This window comes from Cornus florida, unplaced genomic scaffold (assembly GCF_030987335.1).
Source record: "Cornus florida cultivar Cherokee Brave unplaced genomic scaffold, ASM3098733v1 CherokeeBrave_3.0.0_Hap2_Chr07, whole genome shotgun sequence".
NCBI lineage: Eukaryota > Viridiplantae > Streptophyta > Magnoliopsida > Cornales > Cornaceae > Cornus > Cornus florida.
The window spans coordinates 21,416,174-21,429,346 of NW_026775577.1; the positions used below are offsets into that span (position 1 = coordinate 21,416,174).

Sequence of the window (13,173 nt, forward strand, 5' to 3'; positions counted from 1 at the left end):
ATATCTAGAATTGCACAATATTACGACGGCACAACATTGTCGTTCTAAAGATAAAAATTGCCAAACGAAATGGCATCGTACTGTAAAATGCCTTCGTGAAACACTGCCGTTTGGCAATTGTGTATCCTCCCACTTCAGCGGGATTATATAAAAAACATTAATTAACAATTAACAATTCTTGTAACAATTCCTATTCTTGTAACATTATTTATTTTTATTTTTTTAAAAAAAAAGAAATTAGACCCTTAACGAACCGATTATCCCACTAATAGCAAATCGGATATCAAATTCATTCATGAATTATCCATTTGGTTATCGGATTTCGCAAACCCAACCTCTGTTGCCATATGATTTCGCAAACCCAACCTCTGTTGTTCACTCCTAGATATGGATACAATCAACAAACAGCCACAAAGATGAACATATATATCTACTTAACCCTTTTATTTTTATTTTCTTCTCTACTATGATCAGTTTTCATCATGAAATAAATTTCCCTAAAGCCAGTCTACAGATGGATCAAACCCGAAATCAACGAGAACCAGTAGAACGAAGACTTGCCTTTTTATGTATTCTTTTTTTTTTTTTTTTTTCATTTTCCTTGGCTTTGTCTGCGTACAGGTTCCAGCCACCACCTCACAGCCCCTTTTATATAAATATATAACCTAGCACATACTCCTACCCTAACCCAACTACTAACCCAATTATAAAATTAAACTAATAATAATTCCTAGTTAAAATTAATCACATATATATCTATATCTATATTTATATCTATACTATTATTAAATGTGTTGTTTTAGTATTTCAGTATTTATTTATTAATATAAAAAAATATTTATTAATTGTTTCAGTAGTTCAATATTTATTTATTAATATAAAAAAATATTTATTTATTAATTTGAAAAAATTATTCAAATTGCCTAATAAAATTAAAATTGCAAATTACACTTATACTTTTATAAAAGAGTTTTCATAAAATTCAAATTACAAATTACCTAAAAATTTATTTCAAATTACATAATAAAATTCAAATTAAAAATTTCCTAATAAAATTCAAATTATCAAAATATTTATTTCAAATTATAAATAAAAAAATATTAATTAATTGATATGAAAGGAGTTTTTAAAACAATTTCAATAAAACTCTAACACAAATTACCTATTTATCTATTTATTATGAGTTTTTTTTAATAAAAGGAAATCTAATTAGGCAAAAATTACTAATATAAAAAAAATATTTATTAATTTATATAAAAAATAATATAATTTCTCTAATACTCTACCACAAATTACCTATTATTATGACTTTTTTAATAAAAGAAAATCTAATTAGACAATGATATACTTATAGAAATAAAATAATTTGTATAATTTTCTACCAAAAATTAGTTATTTTATTTTCAATAAAACTCTATCACATTATACAATGATATTTTTAAAGAGTTTTTATAAAATTCTAACACAAATTATCTATTTATCTAATTATTATGAGTTTTTTAATGAAAGAAAATCTAATTAGAGAAAAAATTAATATAAAAAATATTTATTAATTAATATAAAAAGATATTTTAAAAGATTTTGTATAAAACTCTAACACAAATTATCTATTTATCAATTTATTATGTGTTTTTTAATAAAAGAAAGTCTAATTAGACAAGAATTATTAATATAAAAATATTTATTAATTAATATAAAAAATAAAATAAAATTTCTAAAACTCTACTACAAATTACCTTTTATTTTGAGTTTTTTAATAAAAGAAAATCTAATTAGAGAATAATTATTAATATAAAAAGAAATATTTATTAATTGATTTAAAAAGAGTTTTTATAAAACTCTAACAAATTTTACTTATTTTTTTATTTATTTATTATGAGTTTTTTTTAATAAAAGAAAATCTAATTAGACAAGAATATATCTTTAGAAAATAAAATAATTTCTATAAAACTCTACTACAAATTAGCTATTTTATTTTCTACAAAATTTTATGACATATAACTTGTACTTACATATTTACTATGAATATATTTAACTGAAATAAAATAATTTCTATAAAAGTGCACCTCAAATTACTTATTTTATTTTCATTAAAACTCTATCACATGTAATCTGTATTTATATATTTATTATCTATTTTTTTAATAAAAGGAATCTAATTAAACAAGATATATTTAAAGAAAATAAATTTTTTTTTAACAGAGTTTCTATAAAACTCTAACACAAATTCCATATTTATCCATTTATTAGGAATTTTTTAATGAAAGAAAATCTAATTAGACAATAATTATAAATATAAAAAATATTTCTGAATTAATATAAAAATTAAATAATATCTTTAAAACTCTACCACAAATTACCTTTTATTATTTGTTTTTTAATAAAAGAAAATCTAATTAGATAAGGAAATATTTAAAGAAAATAAAATAATTTTTATAAAACTCTACCACAAAATACCTGTTTTATTTTCAATAAAACTCTATCACATTAGACAATGACATATTTAAAGAGTTTCAATTAACTCTAACACAAATTACCTATTTATCTATTTATTATGAGTTTTTGGATGAAAGGAAATATAATTAGACGAAAATTATTAATATAAAAAATATTTATTAATTGATATAAAAAGAAATTTTTAAAAAATTTCTATAAAACTCTAACATAAATTATCTATTTTTCAATTTATTATGAGTTTTTTAATCAAAGAAAATCTAATTAGACAAGAATTATTAATATAAAAAATATTTATTAATTAATGTAAAAAATAAAATAATTTTTCTAAAACTTTATCACCTATAACCTATTTATTATGTATATATTTAAAGAAAATAAAATAATTTCTATAAAATTCTATCATAAATTGCCTATTTTATTTTCTTTAAAACTTTATCACATATAACCTGTATTTATCTATTTATTATGAGTTTTTTAATAAAAGAAAATATAATTAGACAAGGATATATTTAAAAAAATAATAATAATTTTTTGAAAGAGTTTCTATAAAACTCTAACAAAAATTACCTATTTATCTATTTATTATGAGTTTTTTAATAAAAGAAATTCTAATTAGCCAATAATTATTTATGTAAATTTTTTTTTTAATTGATATAAAAAATAAAATAATTTATCTAAAACTCTATCTCAAATTACCTTTTATTATCAGTTTTTAAATAAAAGAATATCTAATTAGACAATGATATATTTAAAGAAAATAAAATAATTTCTATAAAACTCTAACACAAATTACCTATTTATCTATTTATTATGAGTTTTTTAAGAAAAAAAAATCTAATTAGACAAGAATTATTAATATAAAAAAATATTTATTAATTGATATAAAAATAGTTTTTAAAAGAGTTTCTATAAAACTCTACCACAAATTATCTACTTATCTATTTATTATGAGTTTTTAATAAAAAAAATCTAATTAGATAAGAATTATTAATATAAAAAAATATTTATTAATTGGTATAAAAAATTAATTAATTTTTCTAAAACTTACCACAAATTACCTTTTATTATGACTTTTTTAATAAAAAGAAATCTAACATCCTTATTTAATAAGTTATCAGATTCACAAGATAAAACCAGTCAAACTGATTAACTTTATACAAAATTGAAATATCTATAAGCTTCTATCTGTTCTTACCTGCAATTTATTATGATTCAAGTAATCACTTTTTAACTTTTTATTTATTTTATTTTATTTTATTTGTTTGTGTTTTATGCAGTGTATGAAATGTTCGAGCGCATGTATTACTGTGGTATATCAGCAAATCTGATCCTCCATCAACGCACCATCACCATCGCTAACAACGTCTGCGTACTCCGCAATGTCATTTTTGTATATAAACACTAAATATACAAAAGTATCCTAATATTGTCATTTTTGTATATTTTTGTCGTAAACAACGTCTGCCTGCGTACTCCGCAATATAAAGAAGAATTAAACTGAGGTTGATGCATGGGAGCTTAATATTGTTCTTATGAAATAATTAAATATATACCTCATATATAAACAATCTCCACAAAACTGTCCTTGAACCAAGTTGCATTTGCTGCAGTGAGTACGATGACCAAGGGTGCGAAACAGCATGTGAAATTCATCAATTAAGCAAAAGTGAATAACTATCTACGGTCCAGGGCAAAAGTTAATGGGGAATGCAAATCGGTGACCTTTGAAATCAAATATTTCAACAATACAATATCCAAAAGATAAAAATAAAAATAAGGGATTCATTTTAAACATTAATAAATTGATTTGAATCAAATCTTAGTGTGTTTGCTTTATTCCTAATATCAGAATCAACTAAGAAAGGAAAGCAAACACACTTTAACAAAACTATTTAATTGATCTAGTTAAATTAGAAATAGAAACACTATTATAAAACTATTTAACAACTTTAACTTTAAAACAAATACTTCTGACCTTAAATCGCAAAATTTTAAAAGATAGCCCGGGCGTGGGCAATGTTTGTGTGAGTACTTACCTGATAAAAATAAAAAATAAAAAAATAAAAAGAAGAAGAAGAAGTACAAAGATATGAATATGGTAAAATCAATACTAAAAGTAATATGGAAATGGACGAGCTTAGCTCAAACTACACTACAATGATAAAACCCCATAGTTAGCTTAATTGATCAACAAGATCCCAAAAAAATTTAAAAGAAAATTCAAAAACCCTCTTCATCAAGCTTCAAAGCAAGGAAAGCATCCTCATAGGCTAATCCAAATTCTCAATGAAATGAAGTTAATAATATATATATATATATATACCAAGAGAATGAAATTAGTAATAATAGAACTCAACTTAAACAACACCTGATGCAATTTTCTAGCTACTAACTTTGACAAGTGAATAAAGATGCTCAAATATAGTCCTTGCCAAAATATATGAATGAAGATGAATATACAGAATCCAGCAAAGTCAAGCCTACATGTTTAAGGAAGGCATTTCAATGATTCTATACATATTACATAATCATACAAAACAGAGGAATTTCTTTCCCCAACAATCTTTCAGAATATGGATTTGTAAAGAAATTCTTAACAATATGCAAAAAATGAAATGCACTTCAACCTAGGTAAACCAATTTTGTGGATAAAACCCCAGACCTGCGCTGATGGCAAGTTTTTCCGTTGACTTGATCATAAATTCGCCTCCCATCCTTGTCACATCCATCTACAAATAGAGTCTCAATGCTTCCCAGCAGCTTTTCATGTTCTTCTGTGTAAACCTCTGGCCTGGATCCCTCCCTCATTAAATCAACTTCACCATCCAAAGATTTATCTTTCTTAGCCAAAGGTGCTTCAGAGAAGCTAACTGGTGTTGCAGAATCCTAGTTCCCACCAAAAGGGAGAAAAATACCAATGCACAGCTTTATCAACATTAATTCAATTCATATAAAAGTTCAAAACACAACTAAAACTTCCCTCTACACTTGTCAACATCGAAAAATACCCTATTTGCAAAAACTGATCAACACAACAACTTGAGAACCGCTGAAAACCAAGAACCCTCTAGGTAGAACATTCCACACTACTACGTACCAGCCATTTAAGCGGATGTTCACCATGCTATGTACTGACATGTAATTGGGATTTCAAAGAGGTTCTGGTCTTGTGAGTCAAGAGGGAATTGCTGGCTAGGAATGATGCCAAGGGAACTTTGTTGAGATGATATGACATTAGCATTGAGATGATGGTCACGATGGTATAACTTAACTTTGTTGAGAGTTCGAGTCTCGAAGGGGCATGTTGTGGGAGTGTGTGCGCGCAAACACATTGAGGACCAACTACACAATTATAACTACCAAAACACATTGAGGACTAACTACACCATGATAACTACCAAAACCCATTCTTTATTTATTCGTGGTCTAAGATCAATATTAATCAAAGCCCACACAGGCAGCTCTGTTGGGTTACTCTTTAGGTCTCTCCACTTCGAGTTTAGGTTTAATTCAAAACACCCGGGCTTACATGATTTGCAAGTGATTGTACATATTGAAAGTTCGCAAACCATGGAATGGGCCAAAGTGGCTAGCAGGTGGGTTAATTCTTAGTTACCCCAAAAAAAAAAAAACAAAAACAAAAACAAAAAATCAATATTAATAAAATCAAATGACCCTATCCTTAGAAACCCATAAAATATTGACTAGAAAACAACAATAACAATCAAAGTGAAATATATCCATAAGCTAAACTGGAACAGACAATCAATCAGCTATATATGGGTGGAAATGAGGCAATGGAGTACCGGGAAGAGCTGCGAGGGGGTCCAGAAGGCAGCGGCAGAGGAGAGAGAGGCTGAGGGGTTCTGCGATTGAACTGAGAGAGAGTTGAGTTTCAGAGAGCGATCGGCAATGCCGAGTTTTTGCATTCTCTCGCGATTCTCTCTGATTCGATGATTATTGGAGTTCGATGGAGTTTCTAGGGTTCAGGCTCTCTCTTTAAAGTAAAGAAATAAAAAAAAATTCCTCTGCCGGGATTCCATACAAGAACATCTTAAACAAGTTGAATATCCCTTGATATGTTGGCTAGGGCAGATTTCATATTACCAATTCCATTCCAAAAATATATAATCTATTTGCTGAAAATTCATTCATAAAATCAATTGGTCTAGGTCCACTCGGTGCAATTTCACATTAGTTCTTCCATCAATTTATTTACCAATGAAATTTTAGGTGCTCCATACTAAGTAATATACACCATGCAATAGGCATAAAATATACATAATTGGATTTATGAATGTACATATATATAGATGTTCAAATACCTATTTGGTAGTTGGTTCTCTAGGGGTTTTTTTTGTCTTGAAAATTCGCATATTAAAAATGTGTATATATATATATATATATACTAAGACTTTTTTTATATTAAATTAGTTTATTTCATTTGTGAGATGGAGAAATTTAAAATGTAAGAAGGTGTAACTTAATAACATAGTCCAAATTTATCACAAAGAAAACTCAATTTTTTCTTGAGTTTGGAAAAGAAAGAAGAAAGACAGTTGACAAGGGTATAATAGAAAATTATAATATAATGATATAATTTTCATGGAAAACTAAAATTTTCGATAATTTTATTTTCTTGAAAACTATCATTTTAACGTTAACCATATCCCTAATTTTTTTTTTATAAAAAAAAAAAAATCATTTCTTTCCATTTTTGACTACTACTAATTCATGCTAACCAAACGAAACCTTATTTTGCGGATGCTTGTGTGATCTTCAAAAATTAAAAAAGCTGTGACAGAGCCGAGGTTGTATTCCTCACAATGCAGGTTCAATTTCAGTGTAACGCATGTACCTGAACATACGTGTATATATCTGAAATAAATAATAATAGACAAAAAGTTCATCCGAAAGAGCAAATACCAATACCCTAATTACTTAACGTTTTTAGTTAATCCGTTCCTAATATGTCATAATCCCATACTGGTACATATAATGCATACAATTCATAAATAATATTACAATTGTAATATCACATCAAATAAATTCATAGATAGTATCATAATTATACTGATATATATTGGTACTACATTTTTTACTGCGGCAGATGAAGCATTCAGTGGTAAAGCACAACTAAACTTTATCATCACGAAACAGCAAGTAGCACTCACGTGACATTCAAATCAAAAGAATTAAAAAATCCACCACACGTGAATTTTAGTGTTTATTATTATTATTATTATTTCTTGAAACACCAACAAACATATATAGTTAGTTACAGATCCACTATTTTCCCAAAAGACTATCCCAATCAAAATTAGAAGCGGTCCAGGCAACATAAATGAGATTGTCTTCTTGGTTTACGGGATTATTTAAATGTCAAATCATGAGTGTTATGTGAGGTTTTTTTAATTGACATACTGTGATTGTTCATTACTAATACAAAATAATAAATCTCTTAAAAGTCTCTCACTATGTTTAACTTTTTCATTCATGTTGTTTTTTTTTTTTTTTTTTTTTTTTTTTTTTGCCCTGAAAGCATTATTTAAGTGAATGTGGTATGCTAGATATCTTGAATTTTTTACCCCTTTAATTTTAAAAATCATTTGCAACTTTTTAAATCAAAATAATGTAATTTTTTTAATATATATTGATAATTTTAAAGCACGCGTGGAGTTTCATATGAACTCCAATTTTGCAGTTTACTACACTTCTACTCATTTTTCAATCCTTTTTGGATCTTCTATATGGGGCAATATAATTGGATTAGTGAAATGAAATTTTTTTTAGAACAATCAGAGTATAACTTAATTTGTATAAAAATTTACTTTTTGGATCTTCTCTAGGAGGCAATAAATTTGTCAAATCAATTATGTTTAGAACAATTAAAGAATAAATTAATTTTTATAAAATTTAAAAAACGAATCATTAAAATGATATTTACACTGCCAGGACTCGAACCCGGAATCTCCCTCGCGGGGAGTTGAAATTCTCATTTATATATATATAACCATGTGTCTTTGGATTCTGGTCGCCAGTCTTGACAATTTGAGACCATGCTTGACCACAATTGTCCTTAATGGACGTTTTTCAACCAACTTGCTTTGCACTTTTCTACTGTCAAAACAAAGATGTCATATTTGACTCAAAGTAGTCAATAGCCACGAAAAAAAAAAAAAATCAAAGTAGTCAACATATATAATCACTGATGGAATCATATGGGGCCTTAGGGGGGGGAAAAAGACACCCCTTAATTCTTTTATTTTTCATTTTGTATGCATAAATTAAAAATAAAAATATAAATAAAAGGTACACTTTTTTGATAGGTAATAATTAGGGATGGCCACGGATTGGATTAGATATCAATCTTAATTCGATCAGCTTTCAACGAATTAAAACATCTTAATTCACTACTGATTCGTTATCAAACCGATCGGATTGGATCCGCAAATTGGGTTTTATCTAAATTATTCATTATTATTTTTATAATTAATATTATTTATTATTTATTTATTTTTTAACCATAACTCAATAGATAAAATTTTAATTCATTAATATTAATTCATATATTTAAATAATTATTAGTTAATACATTCTTAGAATCCATTAAATTATCATTCACTAATTAAATTAACTAATATATTCTTTGAAAATATATATATATATATATATATATATATATATATATATATATATATATTTCACGAATCGGTATCAGATTTTTAACAGCCCACTCCGCGATGTACAGATTCAATTTTTTTGAATCCGCCACCGTTCTATCGGTTTACCAAGCACAGATCAGATCAAATTCGCATATTTATTTGCCCACCCCTAGTAACAATTACCAAATTACGAAAAAGGGTAAACTTTTTTTTATAAGTAACAACTACCAAATCACAGAGTAAGTATTGAGTATATCAGGATTCAGAAAAATAGTACCACAGTCAATCATTCATTGTTTAACCTTATTATCAAGGTACATGTACCAATCATAAGAGAAAATATTAAATGCCCCGGAATATGGTATCCCGTTGCGGTGGGAGTCGTTGGATTATGAATGTAGTATTTTCTTCATGTTTCCTATTATGGAAAAGAAATGATATCATTGGTTGGAGCTACCACGTAGGAAGTTATCAAGGGTATTAAATTTTTTTTCTCATCAATAGATCTTGATATAGGGTAAAAAAAATTGATTCAACATTGTAGCATTACTAAAACTTTAAATTTTGCAGTCTAATATATATATAGCCTTTTTGGAAAGATCCTTTCAGATAAGCCTATCAATATTAGTGTTTTGCGGAAGGTAGTGTTAGGGGTTTGGGGTTGTGATCCCCTTTTACGGTCACAAAAACCTTTCTTATGGTGTGTAGTAAGAATGCAATAAAAGGGGTTTACCCTATACAGATATCCCTTCAACCTTGCGCCATCCCGCTGTATCTGTAGGGATATGTCTTGTGAACTTGTGGCTTATCTAATTTATTTGTTTACATGCTTATCTAATATAAACAACTCACAAGTAATGAATTGGTGTTATTTTTGGTTATATATAGCATTTTGACTTTGGAAATATGATAACCCATAACAAGAGGCTTATCTGGATATAACATAAATTAAATATGTTGAATTCATTGCATGCTATTAGTTATTAATATGAGAGAATAGAAAATAAAAGAAATAATAACATTAATTACGGGAGAATATAAAAGAAAATAAAGAAAATAACAATAATCTCTATTCATATTCGGATATATTATTAAAAAAATTACTTAAATGATATGATTCTTGTTTAGAAAAGATAGAATATTATTGTAGAGGCGCAAATATCAACTCCAACTCCCTATTTATAATATGGGATTATCATTTAATTCATATAATTCATATAATCCACAATATATTCTGAAAAAACCCCGTTTATTTTAGAGACAAACAAGGACCACAAGGACCTCCCCTCATTTGGTCATTAATGGAGCGAAAAAAATACAAAAACACCCTTCCTACAATTAAGATAAAATTAGTCTAAAATTTCATTAATGTAAAATGACTATTATGACCTTTATATACAAAAAGGGTCACGGACATTTTTGAAATCAAAAAAGTGGATTTTTGGTATTTAGTACAACTAATTAGTCATGTGCCAAGTACGCGGATACTTTTCTTGCAATATTAAAATCTCCAAGAAACTACTAAAAAACCATTTTCCTTCAACTCCGGACGCTAATTTTGACAATGACAATGCTATATATACTGCACAATTTCCCCTGTATGTACTGCCAAAAGAAAGTTGCCTCTTTTTTTTTTATTTTTTTATTTTAAAGATTGCATTAAATAATTTATTTAACTTTTTAAGTATCTCAAAAATCTATTTCAATTCTATGGTTTAAAAAGGAAAGCTCACGGCTCTTCTAACGTGAGAGTCCTCTCAGGAGCATTACTCAAAAAGTATTGAAAACCCTTTATCCAAACACCTCAAAATATTTTGGGACTGAGGGATAATAATTCAATATATTGAATTCGTTATCACAACAAATTATATGTTGTTGTAGTTTACCCTTATTTTTATAACCCATGCCAATCAAAGGATCCCACAATTGAATAATAAAAATGTTTCTTTAATATAAAAGAATGCAAATTTAACGAATATATATCAATTGAGAGAAAAAAACACTTGTGTGAAATTGCACGGATTAGACCTATAAATCTTTACTGGGCTAAGTGTAATGTTGGACCTATATAATAGATATTTAAAATTCAAGGCTAATTCACATGTGTTGGTGTTGTGTAGTCTTGGTCTAAACTAAAATTCAAATATCTAGGCCCAACCACACACTTAGCAAAGGTTGGACTGGGCTGAAGGGGCCATATTTTACGGATCCAAATAAAATTTAAAACCAGTTAGGCCCATATTCATGCTAATGATTTTATTTTTAATCCATAATATATATAAAATTGTGGAAGTTTAAAACTGTTTTAGAATTCAAATTCTCAAGAATTAATATTTTTGTGTTCGATTGTATTGGAGTTTCAACTATTTTAATTATAAAAAATAAAAAAAGGTACACGGTAATTCATAAATTTAATTCTATAATGGGTGTTCTTACAAGATTCAAAAAAGAGTTTATATAGAATAAAATGTAAAGTTGTAAAAATAATCCGTTGTTGCCAAACAAACTAAGGGTATTCAACTTCTGCGAGGAAATTCCAAGTTCGAGTCCCGACAGTAGAAATAACTTTTGTTTTTCTTTGTATTTTTATGATGATTCGGATTGGAACCTTAATTTTTATAAAAACTAAGTTATATACTCTCTAATTGTTCTAAACATAATTGATTTCACTACTCCAATTTTATTGCCTACTAGAGAAGATCAAAAAGTAATTTGTATAAAAATAAAGTTATACTCTGATTGTCCCAAAAGTAATTCATTTCACAAATCCAATTCTATTGCCTCCTACAGAAGATCCAAAAATAATTGAAGATTTAGTAGAATTATCACATGAAACTCTACTTGTGCTTTCGGGTGGCAAAATTATTAATATTGGCCTTTTGTCTTAAACTTGGGTTTTCTCAATTATAAAATTGTCCATTACATATAAATTCTAACAGTTATACAAGAAAAACATTATATAGAAATTTATAATATATTATATTTTAGATTTCAAATATTAATGAAATTATAATTGATACATTATATAATTAAAATATGAGATAACTTGTATAATATCATATAATATTATATACATATATATAAATTTATTATGTCAAATGGTAATTGATATTTTAGATATTAATATAATTTTTAGTGGGATAATGTTACAATGTTCAATTGATTTTTTTGGCAACTCTAGTAGGTAGTGTCCAACAAGAATTCTTAGCCAGCATAGTCCCTCTCCTTGTAAAGTGGGGTTGACACCAACAACAAAAATCGATCACTAAGTTTTAATTTATTTATGAGTATACGTATTTTTTTAAATTCTTTTTTTTATATTATAAATTGGTGAATTATTAGATTATTTGAAGTATATTAGGCAAAAGAATCTTAATGACGGAATTCCGAATTGATCAACAAGAGAGAGAATGAGGGCGGTTGTTCAAAATTCGAACAACAAATAATTCGTACAACCCACATATTCTCTCTTTTTGAGGGTACAACCCACATATCCTCTCTTTTTTAGTATCATGATTCCTTTCTTGGCACTCTGTGCAAGTGAACTTAAGTGCACTACACATAATTCAATGTAAACTGCGCAAATACAAAGGTGTACAAAAAATCATTGGAGTCCAATCAAACCGTAAACTATATATATATATATTAATCCCTTCGTCCCAATTTAAGTGTAGGGGAGTAGTAATTATTAAGAGGACACGTGGAACATGCATTGTCTATTTATAAAATTACTAACTTGCCTTTTTAAGTTTTGAATATTTTAGTTTGAAATTTTAAATTCAAAGGACATATATGGAAAGATGTGAAATATATTGTTTGAAAAAAGAAAGTGAATTATTATTTTAGGACAGACAAAAAATGAAAACATGACACTTATTTTGGGACCGAGTGAGTACTACATTTAATATTATTTATATAAAACATAATATAAGGCTACATAGTCTACACGTCTTTGAGTTTGGGTAGACATTTATTGTACTCTCATTATGAAAAATTATATACATTCAATGTCCTGTACAACCTAATATTACTACTATTGGCTTAGGAAATC

The 13,173-nt window shown here is 26.9% G+C and overlaps 1 protein-coding gene across 1 annotated transcript; it reads right to left on the minus strand.

Moving 5' to 3' along the window:
• Window positions 1-293: 293 nt before the first annotated feature.
• On the minus strand, window positions 294-6,386 carry LOC132316398 (uncharacterized). Its single transcript, XM_059814879.1, has 3 exons — window positions 6,264-6,386; window positions 5,120-5,343; window positions 294-381 (listed from the first exon to the last, which is right to left on the minus strand). The coding sequence occupies exons 1-3, from the start codon at window positions 6,384-6,386 to the stop codon at window positions 294-296; spliced, it is 435 nt and encodes a 144-aa protein (XP_059670862.1).
• Window positions 6,387-13,173: the final 6,787 nt, after the last annotated feature.